General features: G+C 46.5%; 6 protein-coding genes across 6 annotated transcripts; 4 read left to right on the top strand and 2 right to left on the bottom strand.

Moving 5' to 3' along the window:
- The first annotated feature begins 4,723 nt into the window (after window positions 1-4,723).
- V1513DRAFT_435710 (copper fist DNA binding domain-containing protein) lies at window positions 4,724-6,945 on the top strand. Its single transcript, XM_066896671.1, has 2 exons — window positions 4,724-5,201; window positions 5,475-6,945. The coding sequence occupies exons 1-2, from the start codon at window positions 5,166-5,168 to the stop codon at window positions 6,627-6,629; spliced, it is 1,191 nt and encodes a 396-aa protein (XP_066756725.1). The 5' UTR covers window positions 4,724-5,165; the 3' UTR covers window positions 6,630-6,945.
- Window positions 6,946-6,949: 4 nt separating this feature from the next.
- V1513DRAFT_408202 (RanGTP-binding protein-domain-containing protein) lies at window positions 6,950-9,796 on the bottom strand. Its single transcript, XM_066895670.1, has 6 exons — window positions 9,716-9,796; window positions 9,569-9,658; window positions 9,396-9,496; window positions 9,147-9,342; window positions 8,604-9,095; window positions 6,950-8,544 (listed from the first exon to the last, which is right to left on the bottom strand). Exons 1-6 carry the CDS (start codon window positions 9,734-9,736, stop codon window positions 7,348-7,350), a joined length of 2,097 nt encoding a protein of 698 aa, XP_066756726.1. The 5' UTR covers window positions 9,737-9,796; the 3' UTR covers window positions 6,950-7,347.
- Window positions 9,797-10,702: 906 nt separating this feature from the next.
- Window positions 10,703-14,654, top strand: V1513DRAFT_17187 (uncharacterized protein). Its single transcript, XM_066894271.1, has 3 exons — window positions 10,703-11,054; window positions 11,139-13,934; window positions 13,984-14,654. Exons 1-3 carry the CDS (start codon window positions 11,049-11,051, stop codon window positions 14,362-14,364), a joined length of 3,183 nt encoding a protein of 1,060 aa, XP_066756727.1. The 5' UTR covers window positions 10,703-11,048; the 3' UTR covers window positions 14,365-14,654.
- On the bottom strand, window positions 14,630-17,409 carry V1513DRAFT_435718 (EF hand associated-domain-containing protein). The gene is made up of 8 exons (XM_066896672.1): window positions 17,127-17,409; window positions 17,041-17,056; window positions 16,730-16,994; window positions 16,411-16,675; window positions 15,628-16,355; window positions 15,449-15,568; window positions 15,040-15,389; window positions 14,630-14,982 (listed from the first exon to the last, which is right to left on the bottom strand). The coding sequence occupies exons 1-8, from the start codon at window positions 17,164-17,166 to the stop codon at window positions 14,868-14,870; spliced, it is 1,899 nt and encodes a 632-aa protein (XP_066756728.1). The 5' UTR covers window positions 17,167-17,409; the 3' UTR covers window positions 14,630-14,867.
- A 188-nt stretch (window positions 17,410-17,597) lies between these two features.
- On the top strand, window positions 17,598-19,916 carry V1513DRAFT_372720 (WD40-repeat-containing domain protein; the record flags this gene model as incomplete). The annotated part of the gene is made up of 8 exons (XM_066894793.1): window positions 17,598-17,745; window positions 17,833-18,455; window positions 18,508-18,675; window positions 18,724-19,085; window positions 19,146-19,221; window positions 19,272-19,496; window positions 19,530-19,709; window positions 19,761-19,916. 8 exons carry the CDS (start codon window positions 17,598-17,600, stop codon window positions 19,914-19,916), a joined length of 1,938 nt encoding a protein of 645 aa, XP_066756729.1.
- Window positions 19,917-21,413: 1,497 nt separating this feature from the next.
- V1513DRAFT_422500 (uncharacterized protein) lies at window positions 21,414-23,652 on the top strand (the record flags this gene model as incomplete). Its single annotated transcript, XM_066895980.1, has 8 exons — window positions 21,414-21,463; window positions 21,537-21,689; window positions 21,787-21,920; window positions 21,988-22,026; window positions 22,084-22,187; window positions 22,241-22,297; window positions 22,351-22,706; window positions 22,758-23,652. 8 exons carry the CDS (start codon window positions 21,414-21,416, stop codon window positions 23,650-23,652), a joined length of 1,788 nt encoding a protein of 595 aa, XP_066756730.1.
- Between the last annotated feature and the right edge of the window lie 104 nt (window positions 23,653-23,756).

A 23,756-nucleotide genomic window follows, 5' to 3' on the forward strand; every position in this document is an offset into this window, starting at 1 on the left:
CAGGTCGCAGCATCGTGACTCCATAGTTTGTAATAAAATAAGCTGCAATTGGTGACATGTCATTCAATTCAGGTCATTCAATTCTACCTGTCGCGCATGGCTAATGGCTATAACCGACAGGTTCGGTGTCCGTCGCTTCCGAGTTCAGTTTCGCGGTTTTGTAACCATCGGCTGAATGTTGGCGCGGACCCCACCTCAAGAATAATATGTATGTTTCGCTCATCTTTCGGATAATTGCTTGTATGAATAATCTTGACTTTAAGTGTGACCATTTGTACGTAGCTTATAGCATATGACAGCTTGTTGGTCCTGCTCATGGAAGTTAGCAATAGTGACTAAAATTGCCAAGTCGATCTCGAAACTCACACGTAGTCACTTTTGCAATTTCTCGTCTTAGCCATGGCTACATTCCTCCCGTCACCTAACTAATAGGCTGAGTGTCTAATTAGGCAGCGGCGGCCAGTTAAACTTGGTCTCGCCCCCACGAGGTTTTCACTGGATCTGTCGCATCCGCGTGTACGGGGGAAACGACGTGAAGACTGGTCGTGCCCCCACAGGAACAGGCTGTCCGCTCACATTGTAGTTTGCGTGCACTCTGGTTTTCAGGTAATTACTCTCGTTGGGGATGAATTGAGTGACGCATTCGATGATTCTCTGACGTCGTTCAAAGTCCATGAGTGTAATCACATCCATGTCATCAGACATCTTGTGGGAGGCTAAGCACCTTGCTTGATCCAAGTGGACGCAGATATTTATGAGACGGTGTATTCATGCCAAATGGGTGGATATTTTGATACACTAGGTAATTGGCATTTCTACTGAAGAAGGTATGTTGCTAATTTATTTGTGCTTTAAAGAGAGCGAGAATTCCCTGCGGAATTTAGCAATTTTCCTGTCCCACCGCACGTTGTCGTATTTTAGGCTTAGCCAATCAAATGTGCATGTTTGCGCTAGCGTGTATGTTGCTATTAGAATAGCTGGCTGATGTTTCGTCAATATTCTATCGACTGTCTTCACCGACAGAATCGTTGCTTGCGGCCCGATTGCGCAAATTCCTTGACTTGTTCGTCGCTCTGCCTCCTGCTCTCAGTCAATGGATGTCAGTAAATTATCACGAGCGAGGTTTGAATCTTCTGTTATCAGTTCATTCACCTAAATTAAGATCATCTTGCTTCTGTAGGTGATCTTTACTTTTTCCTGCCGGGTCTTGGTCTTGATTTTGCCTGGGATTCATAAAATATAGCAAACCGCGCTGTTTGACTCTCGGCATTATCTGGCAGCTACCAATTTCTCCGCGTAAACAGTAATTATCTTTTGATAGAGATATAGTCTGTTAGACTATCAACAGTAGCAAAGACGACTTGATATATTCTATTTCCAGGAGTTGGTCTTTCATAGCGTCTATGGTACCGATCTATAGCATTACGGCAGAAATTTGGCGAGCACTAAACCGTCCCACATTCTTAAAAGAGATTTTCACAAACATTCTTATTGTTTTCAATTAGATAGGGACATATGGTGGGGTGGAAGTTAAGAGACGGGATGATTTGTCAAACGTAATAGAGGAAGAATTGGTCCATCTATAGAGTCCAGAGTGCCGCGCAGCAAATTCTGCACTACAGTGTCGAGGAGAACGATCGTTTTCCTGAATGACAACGGAAGAGTGTTAAACTTTAGTGATTTAAAAATGGAGATTTGTTGTCATTTTTTTTGGACGAAGCTTGTAGGGGTCCTTGTCGATCATCGAGAACGGTAGAAATTGTTGGCATATTAGATTTGTATACATACAGAAGTAAAACATGTCGCTAATGGTATCTAAAAATCATGAAGGACATTTATTTTGCTGTGCTGTATATGGTAGTACAAGGGTAAGCCGCTTATCTAGCGAAAAGAGCCGGCACCAACATAAGATGCGCCAAGCTTTTTGTCAGTGGCAATAAAGTTGCCAAGCTTTGAGTTAGTTTGACTCAGTTTCGTTGGCTGTCACCACACTAATTCGGCGAGTTGGCGCAACCGAGCAAAAGCTCAAATCAAGTAAAATGCGCCACGACTTAGTTACTGCCTGCTCGATCCAAAAAGTCGGAATGGTTGCCGGCGGTTCTGGGGGCTAAAATTAGGGTAAGTTGTGACTGGAGGATCACAAATAGCGGAGCAGCGTTTGATTCGGCTAGCCTAGCAACAAGAAGAAAGGTATGGTCTGGATTCGCACCGTTAGGAGCCACCACTGAAGAGAAGGGATCGACAGGAATGCCGGCTAGAACACGACGACAGGTTCTGCTATGTCTGGCGAGAGTATTAGCTTTCCATCGATAGTAACTGCAGTGGCTTTCATGCCAACAGGCCGTAGCTGACGACGATGACTTTAAAATAGATAATTTATATTTTACAAGGAAACTGTTCCGAACAGAAAGAAAGAAACTTTCTTGTGACCGAAACAGGAGTCGTGGCTGGTGGCCGCGTGGGCGTCGCAGGTTGTGACTCAAAAATGTGACTCGAGCGCTGGGTCGTCGAAGTCGTTCGGAAATGTCGGAGATACCGGAGAGAATCCCAATTTGTGAACTATCGCCTCCGGGTGTGCGTAAGCTTAGCAGTCTTGGATTCCCCTCAAATTTGTATCGAAGCCGAATTCCCAAAGTGAAAGGACTCCCTTGCTGGTGGTAGCTACCTCCAAATCAGTATAGCGTCAGGGCTGGGGCCAAAGCCAAGCATTCTGACGCCAAACGCACAATGCTTGTTCTAAAAAATATGACTCGGGGAACAAAGGAAGGCAGATCAGTCTGCCTTCAAAATATGAGTTGCTCCATATATTCCACTCTTCTCATTGTCTACCACAATGGCGAGAATTACAGTGGCATATTATCATGACGTCGTGAAGTCGCATTCTCGCAATCCGCGACAGGGGGGTGAGAGGGGGCAATACCTTAGCTAGCTACGGAGGCGTCTATTTAACCGTACCCCTCGATTGCTGAGTGACATGACCAAAAGACGATTCCCAAATCGTCCAATCAGACTGGCTTCGCGGACAGGTACCTGCCCGAAACTTGGCTGTTAACGTGGCAGCTAAAAAGCTTGTCTCGCTCGGCGTAATCTGCCCAAAAGTGACCTTGTGGGAAAGACAAACAAGGTTACACTCTAAAGACAATTGAGCATGGATTAGGGCTTCTACTTCGTACTCGTAATCTATGTTGTGCCCCAGTTGAACGCATCCTTGTCGTTGATTTGGAGACTAAATTTAGTGGTCATGTATGTATGTATATGACATTCCCTGCGTCAGTTTGCAGAAGTTAAAATTGCATGTATGATTGCTTAGGACAACCTTGGAGGTTGAAAAACACTGGTTGCACCAAACTATGCAGAAGACGCAATGCGTTACTATCGACTTAAATGCGACATGATCACGTCATACAGATTCGTTCTTATTTAAAGCTGTGTTTGGTATTACATTTATTATTATTTGGCCAGCGATAGCTATGGTAGTGTGGTGTCAATTGGCTCAAGTTGGGCGATAAATAGGCACCACCCAATTTGACAGAATCAGAAGACATATTAAGCTGCGCACGTACATCGGCCGCCGGGTGCGGCCCGAGCAAAGAGGCTGGCGATCGATCACGTCTCAGAAAGGACACGCACTATCGTGGCACCGAGTGCTAGCATAGCACATACACCGCCCGTTTGCTGCTTAATATAACAATTATTATTCTTGTAAGCATGATAATCTCTGACCTTTCAATAATAGTAACCGCATCCCGGACGGCTCCACCGGCGCCACTTACTTATTTACCGCCAAAAACTTGAAATGTATCGATCACGCTGGGGTAATAACTAATCGGGGGCTCACAGAGTGTTATTATTAACTGTCGACTGATGATTTCTCGACAACTACCTTTTTCTCGGTTGCAGAGTTATAATTATGACACTGCAGTCAATCTCGCAGCGTATTTACTGCTGCTCGTGGCTACTTATCCACATGGAGAACGTCGTGCAGACGTTGAGTCGAGAGATTTGCAACCAATCTCTTAAACCCTAAAATGTCAAGCCTTCGCCGCCCCGGCTGCGGCCACTCGTTCTGGATGTCATTCGAATATCGATATTCCGGATCTTCTGGAGGTCAGGATATTTAACATTCATTGGCAACTGATAATATCAATCTTCGTACATGACAACCACTTTGTATTTGACAAACGTTTTATTAACATTTCGCCAGCAAACCAGCCGCCCAACTCCGCACAACATATTCCGGTGAAACCACGAGCCTGAATTTGGTGGCTTGAAGGACAAACGGAAACAGGGTTATGGCTCCTGGGCAGCAACTGAACCATTACGTTGTGGCCGGCGCTTTGTTTCCGATTACTTCAAAGCGATCCGGCAATCTTTTTTTCCGCAGCAAAGAGGGAGGTAGAAATACCTCCATAGCCTACACGCTGCGGTTGTGAGTGCAAAACTGCGGGGCCTATTGGCTTTTGAACTTCGGTATCTACGTCCGCCGAGGAAAAAAAAAGTTACGTTGATGTCATTGTGCGTTTGAGAGTCTGTGGCACGGGTGGCTCAGATACTACTGTGGCTGGCGCAAGTTGTGACCCACAAGTGTGATCCGGGGCGAGTGCGCACATGCTGGCGTTGGTCCCGTTGGCCGCTTGCTGCTTCCCATTCCCGCGCTCGCCGCCCCGTTGCGCTCATTGGATAGCAACATAGATATATCTTCAAAAGGCGGCACACCTCACCCACCTACCTTGCTTCTCTCCTCTCCTTTACATCTTTGTCCCAACCGTCACGTTCCATATACTTGCTAATTTCACTGAACTAACGGCCTACGATTCTACAGCTCTCCTCCAGTTTACGCGCCTCCGCGGCTCGTCGCGTTGACACCTCCTCCATACCACTCCATTCAACTTCCAGACCCACGAATGAGCGTCTGAGTTCATTGCAAGTCGCCACCAATCTCGCTCTGCGCACTGCCAGTCTTACACTCTCTCCTGCGTTTTAGCTTGAGATAGCTGCAACTCGTTTCACCTTTTATACACTGACGGAACAGACTATCGCGTGCATTTGCGGTACGGCGTCCCGGCGACTGGCAAGCGGTTGAACCTCTATCGAACAGTGTGTTGGCACCTTAAGGCTATTTCTCTCTCTCTCTCTCTCTCTGACATTGTCTAATCCTCGCCAAGATGGTGTTCATTGATGGCGTCAAGTACGCGTGTGATGTATGTATCCAAATTTTTCTTTCAAGTGATTGCCTTCGTTCATCCATGTACGATGAAGGATTTTGGTTGTCTAGATGTTTGGCGCTAGCACTTTTGCGGCTTAGCGCTGTGGAAGCGAAAGTCGCGCGTGCGGCGCTCATTGAGCACTTGCCTTTTACGGACGTTGCTTGTTGTCTCTAGCCCTAGCCCTCAAACTTCTGCAGTTTCAATTTCAATTCTGTGGACTACAACTATTTTGGGAGTCCTGTGTTAATTGTCTGTTTCTTCGTATAGACGTGTATTCGCGGTCACCGTGTTACCACTTGCACCCACAAGGATCGGCCATTAACTATGATCAAGCCGAAAGGTCGCCCCGTTTCTCAGTGTCCTCATTGTCGTGAAGCGAGAAAGAACCATGCGTTGCACACCAAATGCGACTGCACTGACCACAAGTCCGGCTCATCGCCAGGCAAGTCGGTCACATGTGGTTGTCCTCATGGTGGTAAATGCGACTGCTCGAAGTTGAAGAACGCTGGTCGGACTGCAGGAGGCGGCGTTACTGCTAACGCTCATGATGTCGCATTGAAAGCTTCTCACATCGCTGGTGTTCGCAACAGCACTACAATGACGAAGCCGCATTTGCATGGTTCCTCGCCGTATGGTATAGCTTCCACTGGCAATTCTCCCAGTGCCGCAGCGCAGGCACCACCCATGACTTATACGCTAGCACCTGTTCAAGCAGCACCGCATCAGTGTAGTGAGCGGTACGACAGCCCTAAGAGACAGACATCGCCATTGTCAGACACTAATATCTCGGCGTATACCCCTCATGCCGTCCAGATCGATCCGATTACCAGACAGATTCCGGATGTTGCGGCTCTGTGCAGGCTTCCTGGCTTCCGCTGCAACACGACCAGTACTGATCAGGCGACTGGCGGGAGAGCATCTACATCGTCCGTCAGTAGTTTGAACAGCGGTAGCAATGGATATGATTCGGAATCTACATACAGCTCTTATAGCTCATTCGATGACCTCACCACCGTCGGAGGGACTTCGAAGGACGTTCTGCAAGGTCTACCGATGCAGGGCGATATATCTTACAGTCAAGCGTTACCGCAAACCGGCATGACTAATTTCCTCGAAGATAGTCTGGACACGTTTGATGACTTTGATTTCTCCGGCGCACAGACTTTGGGTTTGGTAGATGACAGTAACGTACTTTTCGGCTCACCTGGATTGTACGGCTCTGCTCCTATCGCAATGATTTCAGCTAATACTGCAGTTGCACCAACGACTTTTGCCTACGTGCCACCAGTTGCTAGTACTGTTACGTCGCTGCCGACTGCCATGCCCGGGGCTTACAAAAGCGCTCCGTCCACTTCGACAGAGTACGATTTCAGCCAGTTACCCACACGACAACAATCAATGGTTTCTGCGACGGAGTACTAATCACATCTACAAAATTTACGGCAATAAATGAATGGAGTTTGATGGCGTGCTGTTTTTTTGGTGTTAAATCTTGACCTGTCTTGTATATGCTAACCTTTTGGAATACTGTATAAAAATTGCAACCTGATTGATTGTATTCTGTGTATGATATGGTTATTCATTTTACGATACTGTGTACATGAATGAGCGGAAAAAGGATGCGCTCGAATGGAAGAGTTTGTTAGACATGTTGCTTTGACGTATATATATATGCTGCTTGTATTTATATGTTGTGAGGTATGGTAGTTACAATACAGTATGATTAGAACTACGGTAGTAGACTTGGAACCGGAGTGTGTGTTCTCAGGGGACTGTTCTCACATTTTGGTGGGGCAGTGCCCGCACCGTTGACCTCAACATGTTACACACCTTTTGCTGGTTGATTCTGCCGGTCACACACACATATAACGTGACACAACCATAAGTATACACAGATACGTATCTCGCATGCTGATACGGCGTGTACGATCGCGCGGCCCCAAATTATTGTTGGCTCGGAAGGCGTAAACTCGGTTCATTTGTTTTTTTGGGGTAAGTTAAGCTTAGTTACGTGATAATTGCGGGGAAGGAAGCAATAAAGATTTTAAAGTCGCCGTAGCAAAATGCAACATAAGACCAACAAATACCGGGAGCCCGTACAGTACATAAACCCAACCATTAAATGAATTCATCGAAAACATTACATCCGGCCACTCCGCCGTCTGCGCACTGTCTTTCCGTCTAACGGACTCGAAATCTCATTATTCTCTAGTGCCCGTAATCTATCTACTTCCCACGGGGTCAGCGACACGCCGTCATTAGCGTTCACATTCCCTGTCGCGTTAGCAGTATGCCGCGCTATAGCTGTCCGCGGTGTGTTCGGGATCGCATCTTTTCGGACCGCGGCCGCTGTCGTGCTTGGCGCTGAAGCTGAGACTGCTGTGCCTGCGGCCACATTCTGTAGAACAGGATTTCTCCGAATAACCCCCCCACTGGCCGATTCGACTGGTGAACTCCGATCGTGTATCCGCATGCTTCGTCTCAATCCGCTATCCCCTCTAGTCGCAGAACTCTTGCCAATACCTCCATCAGTATCAACAGGTGTCGAGATTGGCGTTGAACTCCGACTTCTTCGCTGTCTCGTACCCGAATCCACAAATCTGCTCGCCAACACAGGCGATGGCGCAGGTCCGATGGGATCCGACACGTCTCGCGTGGCTTCACGCGTCGTTGTCCGATTTTCATCTCGGAGGTACAGCGCAATACGTTCATCTGAGATATTTAGTGCTGAGGCCTGGTCGTTCGTCTGGAGCGCTGCTAGGCGGATGATATATTCTAGTAATGACAAGGAGTTTATTGATTGTGTAGATTGTTGCTGAAGTTGTTGTTGATGGCCTTCAGACGACGTGGACATTGGCAATGGTGTTTGCTGACGTCGAGGAGCAACGATTGCTTCAATATCCGCACTACTAAGTGTGAGTCGAGAGAGCGCTGCTGCCAGAGTTGATTCCGAGAGAATACTAGGTCTTCGTTTGCCCTGATCCGGCACCAACTCTAAACTCTCAGCTTCCTCCACTCCCTCGTCAATATCATCATTTTCGTCCTCGTCATCTTCATACATGTCACGTTCAGCGTCATCGGTCCACAGTTCGAATGCCAGCCATTCAATATTGGCAGCTGAGTCTACCATCGCAGCCAAAATCGGACCTTTAGTTTCTTCGGTATCGCTGTGTACTTCGGTCTCAAAGTCATCTTCATCAAACGACGAGTTGTCATCTAACATGAGGTATGGTGATCTCTGAAGAAATGCTTTATTGAGTTTCACGACTAGGACTGGAGAGATGGCGTCATCAATTTCCAGTAATCGACCTGATGCGCTAAAAAATAATCTCGTTATCTAATACAAAATTAGTACTGCGAGTAGCAACTCCATGAAAGTGGTCACGATATACTCACTATAGATAATGGAACTGTACGACTCCGCCCTTTAATAGCACCGTTCGTGTCAGGTTTCGGCGGATTCTCAGAGTCAAATTCGTCATGATACCGTCCATCATCCAGATCTTCCATCACAACGAGTTCGTACGAATACGTCTGCCTATTCGAAAACCTGTGTGTATATTTGTGTCCTTCCCCTTTGCCAACTTCTTTTTCAATCGGAACCCTGAAGATTTCAATGTAGCTTTTCGGATATTCCTCTTTCCAAGTTATGTCGCCGGCCGTAGTAGTATGCGGATTTCGTGCAGTACCGTAAAAGACTGTGTATAATTTCAAGGTAAATGTAGGGCCAACTTGGTGGCGTTCAAACGGACGACTGTCGAATGCAGAATCCGCGGCAAGGAGGAAAGCTGATGCTTGCAATAGCCTTGAAGGTGAGACGGTATCTGGTAAAGAAGCTTGAAGATTCGCACCGGACGTCGTCAATGCTAGTGATATCAACGGAATAGACTGTCGCAGTGTCAGATCACGTATATTCTAAATTAGCCTCAATCACCTTACGTCTTCTATCCTTGAAAGGAGTCCAAGCATGTACTGTTCCACGGAGTTTGCTGCCTTACGCTTCTCGTCTGTCGATTTAGCCAGTTGTATACGCTGACTAGCTTGCTCGACTCTGTCGTCAAATTCATTGATATCTCGGCGTAATGCTCGTGTAAGCGCTGCGGTACTGTCCAGACTCGTGTTGCCTCGTGCCGCGCTACCTCGGTTAGACAGTTGATTCCAACATACATTAATAAATCAGTCGCATACATTAACTGAATCAAATCAATAGCCGGAGATACTATCTTGATCTTGGTATTGAGTCGCCGCTTAATTTTCTCAAGGGACTCCTTCTCGTCGGCTGGTAGTTTCTGCATCAACAGAATCGTTAGTTTGTTCATTACATCCGCCGTGTTAGTCCACAGAATTCAAATTGCACATACATCTAAAAATCTCGTCAGAGACCTTACAGCATATCCAGAGACAAGTGAGATTCCCGACCGAATGGCAAACGTAACGGCTTGATTCCCAGCCTAAATAAATAAATCGTTAGCCCTCCATAGCTCATTTTCCATCCATTAATCACAAACCTTTGCTAAGAGATCATCCATATTGTATCCACTATAACGACTGAGAAGTATTGCGGAACGCAATGTTGGTCGATATGTTGTCGACGCATACAGATCCAACATGCCGTCATGATTAAGGCCCTGGAAGGAAATGTTGTGGGTTAGGGCAAAATAATCGCTATCACGCCCTACTTGCGGCATATCTGTACTGAATACAATATTGCTGCCGAGGCCGAGCAAGGGGCTCGTACTTGACTGCCGACCGAGGCATTTTTTGCGCCCGGGCCACTTTGAATGTATGGTCCGAGTCGTGCGGCTGAATTCTTTTACGCGAACACAACGCGCGCGGCGCGTTCGCTCTTGTGCCTGTCATTTCGCAATTATAACTGTTGAAAATTTGCTGCATATGCCTCTTAGAGTCAAATTTCCGAGTAGGGATGGTCAGTGTTGTGGCTGGGAAGGATATTCGATATGTTTGTCACGTTCCAGTCTATATATTGACACGAAGTCTATACACGTGCTATAGAACCTAAGAGGCATCGAATGCATACCGACTAGATTGAATCTGGCAGATGTCACTCACCATGTAGGTTTCAGTGACGGTCAATTCCGTCTCTTTCTAGCACGCCTATCCTTTTCACAGTTATGCTGAGGCATATGGGCGATAGACATGCTGTAGTAGACCGAATTTTTGACAGTTGCATGAGTCGAATTTTTTCGGCCAACGATCAGTATTTTTACGCTGAATACCTTCACAGAATATTTCTGGCACCATTCCCTATCGGGAACCATGGAAAGAAATTCGGCTATTTTGTACTGAGGCGATCGCCTTTCAGAAAGCCAAATTCCTGAAGTCGTGTAAGCTTAAGTGAGTGTAGATGGGTGAGCCAGGTGTGATCCGTGACTCTACTGACATCTCAGGAGTCACTGTTACTTGAACGCGGTCACGCCGGCACTAACTAACTACCACGAAAGTTCGATTCGCGCTTCACTGTGCACGGATTCCCAACCAGGCTGGTGCTGACTTGCTAACCCATACCACGCTGAATTTCCGCCTTTGCCGATTCTTCGTTCGTGTTTACCGACTCACGGAAGGGAATGAGTCTTTGGACGCCTTCTAGCTTTTGACGGTCCCTGCTACGGTGTCAAAGGTTGTCATTCGTGGCCCCTGTGCTCGGTTGCTTTTCCTTTGTCGTCTCCCGCTTGTTATAGGGGTTAAATAGTGGTCGCTCTTTTATTTTTCTACCGAGATCTCGCTATCGGCTACCCAACGTTCTTTACACATTGTCTTTGTGGTTTTGCAAAGTAATCTGGATACTAGCATTATAGCGCATTCTGCAGTCGCAGAGTCAGTATGGAGGTAGGGATTGTTGACGCTCCTTTTGCTGCTAGCATGTCACTAATGCGGACCGTGTCATCGCTAACTTTGCTCACTTTTTAATAGGACAAGCACCTTGCTTATGGCGTAGAAAGTGAGAGACACGTCACGGACACGATAGTAGATCTTTATTCACGAAATCACTCCCGCGAGAGCATTGCCAGCGCTAATGAGAACGATAATGACGGGATCTCGATCGACCGAATGACCGCACCCCTAATGGTCCAGCGCTCGATCTCATCCTCGTCATTGTCGGTATCGCCCCCTCCACTTTCTACGATGCCGCTTGAGAATATTGGTTTTGAACCTCCGGCCACGATTGTTGCCCAGGAACGAAATAACATTCAAGCCTTGAAACGAATCTCTCTTGACGCGTCGTCGACCTCGGATCCGGACTTGCCTGCTGCCAGTATTGCGCTTTTGCAACATGGGCCGACATCTCCACCAGCGACGTCATCGTCTTCGGCATCATCAGCTGGAACTCCGCAAGGAGTTCCTTTCGAAGACGGCCCAAGCTACCAGACTGAGGGGGCTCTGCTCTGGGTCCCGGCGCACCTACATCCGGAACTAGCCCCAAAAGAATGGCGAACGTTTGTGCAGGAACGAGTAGCTGAAATTCAACATCGGACGGGTGCAAATGCTACTCCCTCGCAGTCAGAAACAGCAGCGACGGCATCCGGCCTCCTCTCCGTACCTGCGTCGCCTGGCGGCACGGGAACTGGCATCGTTAGACGAAAATCGAAGTTATCTCGTGAAATTTATATATCCGATGATTCCGTAGCTGGATACGAAGACGGTGCGGATGTACTTCAAGAGCGAGCAAAGGCGAAATCTCCAGAAGTTAGGGTATCGGACTTGGAATGGCTAGAGACATATGCGCGGCAGACCCGCTCTGCTAGTGGAAGTCCGAATCTACCAGGCGGTGTCGTGATATCTGAAGGAAACGTTATCGCGCCTTTAAATAAAGGCCGAGGACTTCGGAGATCGCAACATACATCGAGAAAAACTAAGCGACTGGTTGAGTCAGAGAAACGTCTGTCTATGACATCGGAGGAGACACTGCCGGAAGACGAAAAGGATGAAAGATATACTGAAGTGAATATAGAGCGCATCCCAACGCCCACGTCAACGCCGCCGCTGTTTGCAGTTCCAGATCGTGGACCACAAGTTACCGTGACGGACGGGAAACTGCAATTGAATATCAATGAAAAAGATTTAGGATCGCTTGATATCGACACTGATATCGTAATAGAGGCAGCGAAGTTCGTCGATACCCCAGATGTAGCAGTTGCACCTGATATGCTGTATCACTCGTCGTCTTGCGGCGCATCTCCAGGGCATGCCTCATCGAGCTCGACGTCATCTTCGTCATCCACGGTTTCTACAGTATCGTCTTCAACGGCGAAAGCTTCAATTGCCCTCGAGTGTTCGGCGGACGGAGTGTCACTAGGATCAGTTCGTAGCGAGCAACATCGAAGCACGTCGCATGCTGGCACTCTTACATCAAAATTATCCTCATCACATCGCCAATCGCCAATTTCTCGACTTACTTCTAAACGGTTGATCACCGACATTCTCTCACGTTCATCTTCATCCTCCAACGTGACCTTAGAGTCTGACGAGTCTCCAGGAACAGCGTCCACGGCTGTTGCTTCTGCGGGCATGCGAACGAACACAGTTTTGAGTATGCCATCAATGGCTGTGACTTCCTCGAGTGATGCTAGCGGTCGAACGGATGCACTGTCTGTTATTCCTGTGCCTGATTCAATGGCATCAGTGCATCAGGCTCAATCCCCACAGTCTGGATCATCACTTAAGCAACGAGGCAAGGCGTTAACTGCAGGATTAGGTCGCCTATTTACTTCCGATAAGGATAAGGAAAAGGAAAAGGACATGGAAAGGAGCCTGAGTCGCAAGGATAGTCGATCCAAGATCAACCTTAGTTCTCCTGCGCGAAGCGATAGTATATCTGATCTGGGCAAAGAAGTACGGTTTCGACAAACTCTTGATCTGGAGCGTCCAGCTACATCTATTGCCGGCATGGAGAAAGGGTCATTGAGGAGCGAGAAGGAGTCTAAGTTTTCGAACTTTTTCGGGGCGAAGAAAAAGGCTCTTACGAAGAGTAACGGCCTACATTCGTCCTCTGGTCGACGAGACAAGAAGAAGGGTGGGGACAAGTCTAAGCATGTACGGACAAGCGGATCGTCTTCGTCGTTGTCATCTTCCTATACGGACCCTTACGTCGGCAAATCTCAGTCTCCATCAACTCCCCCTTCTCCCTCACGAGCTCAGATTGCTAAAGGTAATAGCGGCAGACCTTACTACTATTCCAGATTCCCGCTGCACGTCGAACGAGCTATCTACCGACTCTCCCATTTGAAGCTCGCGAATCCTCGACGGCCGCTATGTCAGCAGGTGTTGCTGAGTAACTTTATGTATAGCTATCTTGAGCTTATTAACCAAGACAGCATGTATGGGTATCAACAGCAGCAGCAATATCTCCACGCTTATTCGTACAGTTACCAGCAGCAACAGTATGTGTATCAGCAACAATTGCAACAGCAGGTGCTTATGCAGAATTTGCAACTGCAAATGCACCATCAACAACAGTCACAGAATATATTGCATCAGCAGCAGCAGCAACAACAACAACAACACTTGCCGACCGCATATTCCGATGAGGAGAATATGTTTGCCGGTATGGAATCTCCCGCATCTGATCGTCAGATCAATCGGACGGTCAATTTGACGGCGGTTGCGGTGCAGGGTGGGTCGATATCCGATGATGTAGATACATATTGGCAAGATTCGGACAGTGACGATGATGTTTATGGAACATACTTCGATGCTACTGAAGATGATGTACGTATTTTCTATTTAATTGGCTTGGCGATAACTAACCTAACTGCAGTATTCCGCTGCGCGTGTTTATGAGGACGAAGATTTTGACGACGCCGAAGATTATAATGTTGGCAGTTCGTTTAAGCCGAATTCAAATTTGAAGGCTGGTTCGCAAATCTACATCCCAGCGGAGACTTATTACGAAACAATCTCACGACAGCAGAAGGAACAAGCTCACCGCCAACAATATGAGCAACATGCCCCATCCATAAATTCCTACAACAGCCTTCCTCCACGAAACCTTCGTCAAAGTAGAGGGCCAGAAGGCTACCAAAATGTCAATAATCATAAACCTCAGGGGTACAATGGGTACAATGGCTACGCTCATTCAAATCACTACTACGAGACCGAGCGCCACGCTCAAGTGGTAGGAGGGTATTATAGAGATTAAATATGTAATAATATTCTCGTTAGTACACGTCGCTCATTGGGTTTTATCGTCGTCCATCTTATGAATTTGGCGAGGCGTTTTTTATAGTTGTTTTTTGTGTACTGCTTTGGTTTTCGTTTGCATAAAGTTGTATGTTTCGGGCATTCATGTGACATGTATAGTTTAGACTTAATATCCTTCTATGAATTATTCGCGAATTGTATATATTTCCAGTTTTATATTGTCCTTGTGTTAACGGGAAATGTATATATAATATATTTTTAATGGATAGATATGAGATTGCCTTGGATTACATGCTACTAATCGGATAATATGAATAGTTGAGTGATAAATGATGGACGAAACGGAAAAGTATAGCATATGTTGTTATCCGGATTTAATTATATTTGCTTTGTTTTGTAACACGTTTTGTCGATACAAATCTGAATCGCCTCTCCAACACCAATCACGGGACGAGATATAATCATACGAATGTATTAACGATGCGAAAAAAGATATGTGCTCTATGGCTCGCGAGAGGTCCGGAACATCCAGGCCACAGTAGCCACGACTATCGCGACTGCTGAAGATGCCAGGATCATGGGCATGACAGGGCTTTCTTTCTCCTCTGGTTCGAGACTAATAGAAAAGTTAATTCGAGCCACAACGGAGGAGTGCAGTAGGAAGAAAACATACATTGGCGTAGCTGTGCTAGGATTCTGTGCCGCTTCAGCTAATTGCACAAAGAGTTCGGAGAGGGAAGACGTCCACGTTGCGCTGACGTGCAAAGGGGCCGACAATCCTAGTTCGCGTGTGTACGCGTCCGGTTGCTGATCTGATCGTTGCTGCTGCTTATCCAAATCTGCCTTTAGAGCCGCAAAGACGGCGGGCAGACGGTCCAGCAGTGGATACTTACTTCGAAGATCGACTATATGTTGGAAACTATCGGGATTCGACGAGTCGTATGTGTAGCAAATAACATCGCATTCGTCGAGTTTTGTGGAGTTGTCTAGCACTGCGGGTTCTAGTTCTCCGAGTTCCTCAAGCTGCGTCGTCAACCGTTAGAAAGTTATTCGTCGACGTAATTTTTCGGCAGCGGACTTACGATCATATAGCATTGCTTGCCTCCTTGCATCTCCACGCTGTTGACAGCTATTCGAGGTTTTATTGTAGGCATATATAAAGGATAAAATGGCCGATTGAGAAATCTGTCCAAGATTGCACTCTATAATTGTTGTCAGTATCATTTTACGAAACGCCGTAAATGTATCACTACATGCATACCTTTCCTGAATCAGGAGCACCAAGTACGTAACAACTAAACACATTTCGATCCACCTTTCCAGGTTTTGGCCGTGTCTTCCTTCGTCGTCGCGGTTTCGTCACTTTGAGCGCATCTGTGGTGCCGCCTCGCTCGGAGCCTTCAAATCCAAGCCACGCGAGATAAGCAAGGGTGGTCTTGTGATCTTGAAATGTCGTCATACTCCATTGCGCAAGCCATCCCTGAAGCGTTACATGCCCTTCTTCATTACACAGCGTAGTTGTCGGGAATTGCGATTTTGTCCACGATGCAGGGATCTCCGGAGTGGGAGCAAACAGTGAATTCAGTTCAGTCGAATTCAAACCGCCATCATTGTCCTTGTCAAAAAGCAAGAACAAATCAACAAAAAATCTGTACCCTGCAGGGCTGAGTTCGACGCTGGAATACTGAGGTACGTCAAACCTGGGATACAAGAATTTATCGCTTAACGATAAACTATCCGTATAGTGAAATGTCCGTAAAATACCCCACGTCGTCTCATGGCGACCTTTTAGCGCGAAAATTTTGTTGAGGGCAATGAATCCTTCTTGTGATATGCCTTCTTCCGTGGCTGACCCAACGTCGGCTTTATATATTATAGATTTGATCTCTTGATGATCGAACGGGTTCAACGATTTGTTGAAACACTTTAGTTGCAGATCATTCATTTCTTTGTCATTTAAAAACCCATCTTGATCCTTGTCGCACAGAACTATATTGTCATTAGTCACTATTTCTTAGCGAGGTAAAATATAAACCATTTATACAGAATATGCGCTGCAAGGCCGCAATGGCCGGTGGCTTCAGATTTTGCTCTTTAGAGTCGAATAGTGGCGCAATTGGATGTATGACGGCCTTTTCGCAAAGATAAAAGGCCTGATTAACATTATACTGCTCTTTCGCACTACTTCGTATGCATGATTCAATTTCCTTGAATTCCTCCATGATCGGGATCATCTCATCCAGTATAACTTCTGCAGAGTCCGTATCGACCACTAAGTCACACTTATTCGCGCATAAGACAACAGGAACCTTTATACAGTCAGTGTAGTTCTCAAATACCTAATATATGCACACGAGGAATACATTAACACCTAGTGATCTGAAATACGGCAGCCAAAAAAGCGGTATTCGCTCCGACGTGTAATGATCTGAGTACACGAGCAAGATCACATTAGCGCGGCGAATTTCCCTATTAAGTGACTGTCTGTCTTGGGGCCGTGAGGATGTATCGACGATACTCATCGTCAGGTTATTTGCTACAGATATGAATTCCGGGGGTATGGAGATCGGTGGAAGAACAGATTGGATGTTAGGGACAAATGTCTCCTTGACGAAAGATGTAATGAGACTATACTATATTAGTACATAAGACTATAGGCAATAGAAAATTATACCTTGACTTTCCAACACCTATAACGGCGCAATTTTCAATTCAATTAGATTCGATATCCTGCTGCATATGAACTTCAGTCATACTCACCCTCATCTCCACACAGCACAAGTCGAACGTCAGAAGACATCTTGAGCAATGAGCTGCTGACTGCTGCTCTTCAATCAACACTATAGCTTGAAGAGCTAGCTGGGAATGCAGTAAAAGCTATCGCTTGATTAATCTGAAAGTGCCTACCAACGAATCTCGCGTGCAAAGGATTCGAGATGAGTAAGCAATGCAGTCAGTGCTGACTCATGCAGTTGCTGGGGGCACAATTTAGCCTTCTAAGTGCAGCCCCGGGTGCCTCGACTCCGCGCTCTCCGCGCTCTCCGCCTTGTTAGAATTGAGACACAGACCTTAAATCGCAGCATAAGATAACGGCCGGCTCCACTCCACCTTTGTACCCGCACTTCGTGGACAGTCCTCCAATTTTGCTCAATTTCTCGATTTTGCAGAACGATATCACAACTGAAACATCTAGTGATCTACTACGAATAGTCCTAAGTAGTAGTGAAAACAATGTTCATCTTGCCCCCACCGCCGAAATTCCCGGCCAACAGCCCCGCATACGCGGCTGCTCTCATGCAGCTACGGGATAACAACTTAGACACCCACAATACGCTCAAGTTTCCAGCTGGTGAGGAGTACGCATTCACGACAGGCGAGGGTATGTCTTTCATGTGTCGAATTCGTGCCGTCTGAATCGTCACTTGGGTGTGGGGAAATTTATTTTTGGCTGACTACTGGCCAATAGGAACATACACTCTCCGCGAAGATATTCATCTCGCAACGCCACCACCGCATCCCTCTGAAGTTCCTGTATTAAATCCGAATCCATTGTCGACCTCACCGATCTCTGTTACCGCGGGTGTGAAGTTGTCGCTATGTAGCATTAAATACAGAAATGACTCGCTGCCGGGCATGTATCGGACGGCAACTAGCACTGTCTCCTTATCGGGGTCGAGGTTAACGACAGACACTGTGCCAGAGTATGACGAAGGAGATAATTTTAGCGAACATGGGTCCGTTAGTGGAACATCACGCAGCGGCGTCTCGGATATCAAAAGTCTGAGTGGAGCCATGGTATCGCAGTCGGTCTCGTCTACGGTTGGCAATTTGCAAGATGAACTGGCGGAGAACAATACTAATGCTCTGAGTTCTGTGCTGGCGAGCGCTGCGCCAGCTATCAACAAGGATTCTAAGCGACGTAAGCCAAAGACTGGTTTGGCAAAAAGCAGTAGTTCTTTCATCTCACGTATCAATCCGCACGAACAGCTCGCAAAGCGACTAAGTGAACGACATTCTGAGGATTTATACTTCTTTGCAAATCTTAATCGATCGTTCAATTGGATGGATTATGCGTCTCCAATGTTGAAGGTCAGCGGTCGTCGCAATACCAGTAGTCAAATCGATATTAATGTCGTTATAGCATGAGCCACTTGCAAAGATCTTGTTCACAAAAGCGCATCCCATCTCGCATGATGTGAATCAGCTTACACGAAGCTCACATCACATTGATGTTGTGATTGGATTTTCCTCTACGGATATCATCTGGTACGAGCCGATAAGCACAAAGTACAACAGGATGAACAAGAACGTAAGAGTTTTACTTCTGATAGCTTTTCATAAATGCTAAACGGGATAGGGATGTATAAATTCGACCGCAGCTGCGGATATTCGGTGGATTCCAGGATCGGAAAATCTGTTCATGGCTGGTCACATGAACGGGGCGATAGTAATCTACGACAAAGAAATGGAAGATTCCAATTTTGCGGACGAATTACAATCTGGAATTTACCCAGACTCGAGCAAGTTGGAGAGTAGGGATGGATTCCAAGTTATTAAGAGCATTTACGGCAGTCAAAAGGTTCAGAAGCACAATCCATTCGCATATTGGAAGGTATCGAGGAAGCCGATTACGGCGTTTGCATTTTCGCCAGACTGTCAGCATGTTGCGGTTGCAACTGAAGATGGATATCTGAAAATCATAGATGTGCTGAAAGAAAAGTAGGCAATTCTAAATTCTTCTATATAAGGCTTTCGATTAATTTGTTCGATATTATATAGGTTGATAGATGTGTACTGCAGTTATTATGGAGGCTTTTTGTGTGTTTGCTGGTCGCCCGACGGTCGTTACATACTGGTATATTGAGCAAGATTTATAGTAGAGGAGGCTTTACTAATTGGTGACAGACCGGTGGACAAGACGACCTTGTATCGATCTGGTCGTTCACGTCAAGAACGTTGGTTGCGCGATGCCAGGGTCACCAGTCATTTGTTACGTCAGTTGCATTTGATCCTTGGAGGTGTGATGAGCGGGTTTATCGATTTGGCAGTGTTGGCGAAGATTGCCGTTTGTGTTTGTGGGATTTCTCGGTCAAGTCGCTACACAGGCCTAGAGGGGTAAGTTCAAATCGAGTGAGATCAGGACAAGCTAACAAAGACGTGTAGAATGCTCATCGAGGAAGCGTGTCTTCGTATTACAGTAACAATACCAAGAATTGGTCAGACAGGCAGAGTCTTCGATCATCTCGTAATAGGTCGGATTCGAACGTAGTTGCTATAGAGGACGAGGAAGCATATCATCCGATTGCGGCGAAGGCGAGCATTCCTATCCTGCCTCCAGTCATGGTAAGGTTTGTATACGCGTAGTGACATCGCTGAATGCTAATTGTGTGGCAGTCCAAGCAAGTCGACCCTGAACCATTGTCCTCGTTACATTTCCGAGAAGACAGTATAATAATCACATGCCACACAGGTCATATTCGGACTTGGAACAGACCGCATGTTCATTCCACTGACGGTGTTGTGGACAAAGAGCCTAAATTACAGCAGTAAGGTCTTGGAATTGCTGATCTGTATTTAAATGGGTGTTTGGAGCTTGGATGGGTTGTTCAATCTCCTAAATTGGTTATTGTTAATTCCGATCAGTTTAGGGTAGCATATGTTTTGATTTTGTGTTTTGGGGTAGAGTATAAATTCAATTTATTCAAATTCCGATCTAGGCGACATTCTGATGAAGCCACAAAAAGTTTGGGAAGAATAAATAACTGGCGGTCTCATCTCGGAAGCAAATTCCGAGCGTTTCCGAGTCGACGGAACTGATCAATTGTCAATCTAACTATGATAGTAGAGTGACGCCCGCGGTAGTAGTTTGCAATAGACTTCTGTGAGGCGTTGCTTTGCTCTACTGACCAAAACGTTCGAGAAAATTACTCGGTGGCGTGTGCGCACCTCGACTCAGTTGGACAGTTTTCGTCGTGTCGCGGGAAGTCTGCCGGAATAATGTAATTCCGCAAATTTTCCGACGATAGATTGAGAGCAGCATCGAACAATGGTTGCACAAAAATACATAGAGGCGGCTCAGCAATCGTGTGGAAATTGTATTCGCAATGGCTCAGGCAGACATTGTCGGACCCTGCAAGTTGGCCTGCAGAATGATGGCTATGCCAGTATGTGTTCTCGTTACCATTCGGACCACATTCCACCGACGAATGCGCGTAACATCTCAGCAGGCAGAAATAGATACTTTTATTGCACAGACAAAAAAAACCGAGTTAATTGACTAATTTCTCGGAACGGCAGGCGACCCGCTTTATTTTGTCGGAGCCTGAATTGATTGCAGTTAGGAACGGATGAGCGCTCGTGCCCGGCTGTTCTCTCAGGCTAACGCTAATTTTAGCTTGACGGATGGGCGTCTTCCGGTCGAAGATTCCCAAGCCTCATCATTTTGCGTCGATCGGAGGCAGCCACTCTAATTTGCAAAACAGTTCCCGCAGACAGATCCCGATCCGCCGCAGCCTTAGTAGAAGATCCTTCCGATAACATGAGATTTAAAAGTTTCATTTAAAGCTTGGTTTGTTGCAAATCAAAATTTAGCCTCTACCTAGGGTTCAACGTGTCGATAGAAAGCTTAAATAGTGCGTAAATGTCTGGACAGCATTGGCACCAGGTGTGAATTTGGCCGTTTTGTTGTGTACAGGATCTCTCCGACGAACCAAATATATACATTTAACACCAAGGAAGCTTTCCAAAGTCCTACTGCCGCGTACTAATTGATCCACTGTCCTCACGCCGTGTAAGTGCATTACAGCTGCTCCTTGCTGCGTATCAGGGACTCTACCGTCTGCTCATCTATAATTGTCTTACCCACACCTCTGTTCAGACTTTTGCCTAGATTTGCATTATCTGCCGCGCGGTGTTGCTCTACTGTTTTGTTAGCGTTCCATTCCAGATCACTATCTATCATATCCGCATCATTTTCCAAAATTAATCGCCATCCTATTCGCGATTTATATAGTCGGATAGTCGGCAGTCGGCAAATATTAAATTACAATGAATATCCTGCAAAGATCAAGCAGTTCGTTGTCTTTATTCGACATCCGGTAAGTCATGCTCTCTCTGCTGTCGCCACTCCGGGCCGCCTTGGTAAGATACTGACAGTAACTGCTCTTCTAGATTATATTCCGCGGATCACGATGTTATCATAGTTCGAGGCACCCCTGATGAATCAGCTGGTGTGTTACTCAAGGGTGCGGTTGTGCTCAGCTTACTCGAAAGCGTTTCCGTCAAACGGATTTCTCTTCGGTTATACGGTGTTGTTCGCATGAAGTAAGTCTTTGTAACCTGTTGATTTTAAACATATTTCCGGCTCGATTCGAATGCTGCGTCATTGAAGCCATGAAGTCATGCTAATGCTCAAATGCAGTTGGCAAGAAAATGTTCAGAGCTCTCGTGGTCTTTCTCAACGCACGAATCGGTACGAAAAAGTTATGTACGAGCATACTTGGAATTTTTTAGACTGGGACGGAAATAGACATACAAGTCATACGGTCGGACAAGGTATGTCTGTGAATGTGCCTAGATGATCCCGCTAGGAATAAGAATTCTGATTCATACTCGAAAATAGGAAATTATGAATATCCCTTTGAAGTCATTTTACCTGGATGTAAGTTAAGTCCATGGATGTGATTGCCTCTTGTGAATTACGCTAATAAGATGGCAGCGATCTCCGAGTCAGTGGAAGGGCTTGAGGGTGGATCCGTAATCTACAAGATGAAGGCTATCGTGGAGCGAGGTCGATTTGCCAATAACCTAATTAAGAAAAAGGTATTCCATCATTGCATTATTATTTGTTAGCAATCCCGACTGATGTTTCCTAGCACATTCGTGTCGTGCGAACACTGGGCCCCGAAGCTCTAGAACTGTCTCAAACTATGGTATGCATTATTCACTCCGTCCTTGCACACTGTATGTTGACCTTTTATACTAGTCAATCGAAAATGTATGGCCAAGCAAGGTCGACTATTCGATCAGCATTCCTTCGAAGGCAGTCCCGATTGGTTCTGCTACCCCTGTTCATCTACTTCTACAGCCCTTACTCAAAGGTCTCAGGCTGGGCCAAATTGTCATTGTGCTGAAAGAATACTATACTCTGCACATCCCCCATGGCTCAGGTCATGCTAGTGTTCGGACAGTTTCACAGCTCATTCTCCCAGCTCCGGAAATTGGTGAAGATGAAATCCCTGGTGAAATCTGGGATATTCGGGACTTCTTCAAGATCCCTCCAAATCTGACAAGGTGCACACAAGACTGTGACATACCAGGCTTCATCGAAGTCCGGCATAAGTAAGTTCTCGTTCTGTCGTTGTAACGTCAAATCTAATGCCATTGTAATAGACTGAAATTTGCCGTCAGCTTGAAGAATCCCGATGGTCATGTGTCAGAGTTGCGAGCATCATTACCTATTGCATTATTCATATCTCCAAACGTTCCAGTCAACGACGGCGGTGAAGAAATCCGTCTCCAACCATTAACTGATGATAACGAATCAACTGCACCGCCGCGATATGACGATCATATTTATGATAGGTTATGGGAAGACATCAATCTGTCCGGATCGAACACTCCTATTACCAGCGGAGCCAACACACCCCATATTCGAAGCCGAAGAAACTCTGGAGAAAATTCTGAGGCATTAGGGTTCACCGCGCTCGATCAACAAAGGGCTCAGCTGCAGGCAGGCTTAAGTGCGCTAGCCATGAATCAGGCCAACAGTCAATCTACAGATTCTTATTTCCCATCCAGGCAATCCGGAAGTGTTACTTCACTAGGAGCAATGACTCCCCTGACAAATCTTCATGACGATGGCACCGTCGGATTCGTTGGTCTTGACCAAGCGATGAATTGGCATTTGTCGCGTGGCACGTCGCCCATGGAATCTCCCGTCATGGGAACCATGACACCGGCGGAATCAGATGATGGCAGACTCGAATTGGACCTTTCCGCTCTGTCCAAGGTACCTTCGTACACAACCGCCATGAGAACGCCTGTCCCAGAGGATTCCCCAGCCGGGCTACCGTCATACGACGACGAGGAATCTCGTAGTGCATCTGGTGGCACATCAGCCAGATCTTCCGGTCCACCTTCACGCGCGGCCTCCCCGCAGCCGGCGGCAACTATCTCTAGAAGTGCCTCGGCCGTTCAACTATCCTCCAACGGCAGTCGGTCCAGGGCACATTTTTTCGATGACGCCGCCCGTCGCTTAAAGCTTTTGCAAGAGCGCGCCAAATAGATACGCCTGTTAATATTTATATGAATTGTCGGGACAGCTGGATTAGTTTATTACTTTGGCATTGGTATTTCTAAGATGATATAACACGCATTTTACTCTACTCT

Source organism: Lipomyces chichibuensis (genome assembly GCF_038497645.1).
Source record: "Lipomyces chichibuensis strain CBS 12929 unplaced genomic scaffold V1513scaffold_1, whole genome shotgun sequence".
Lineage (NCBI taxonomy): Eukaryota > Fungi > Ascomycota > Lipomycetes > Lipomycetales > Lipomycetaceae > Lipomyces > Lipomyces chichibuensis.

Coding starts and splice junctions, on each gene's coding strand:
- V1513DRAFT_17187 (XM_066894271.1), top strand. Junction 13,935..13,983: donor TCGATGCTACTGAAGATGAT/GTACGTATTTTC, acceptor ACCTAACTGCAG/TATTCCGCTGCGCGTGTTTA.
- V1513DRAFT_435710 (XM_066896671.1), top strand. CDS start 5,166: ATGGTGTTCATTGATGGCGTCAAGTACGCGTGTGAT. Junction 5,202..5,474: donor GCGTCAAGTACGCGTGTGAT/GTATGTATCCAA, acceptor TTCTTCGTATAG/ACGTGTATTCGCGGTCACCG.
- V1513DRAFT_408202 (XM_066895670.1), bottom strand. CDS start 9,736: ATGGATGATCTCTTAGCAAAG. Junction 9,343..9,395: donor ATTGATTTGATTCAGTTAAT/GTATGCGACTGA, acceptor TAACCGAGGTAG/CGCGGCACGAGGCAACACGA. Junction 9,096..9,146: donor TCCTTTCAAGGATAGAAGAC/GTAAGGTGATTG, acceptor ACACTGCGACAG/TCTATTCCGTTGATATCACT.
- V1513DRAFT_435718 (XM_066896672.1), bottom strand. CDS start 17,166: ATGTCTTCTGACGTTCGACTTGTGCTGTGTGGAGATGAGG. Junction 16,356..16,410: donor GGCCTTGCAGCGCATATTCT/GTATAAATGGTT, acceptor ATGACAATATAG/TTCTGTGCGACAAGGATCAA. Junction 15,390..15,448: donor GCAAGCAATGCTATATGATC/GTAAGTCCGCTG, acceptor TTGACGACGCAG/CTTGAGGAACTCGGAGAACT.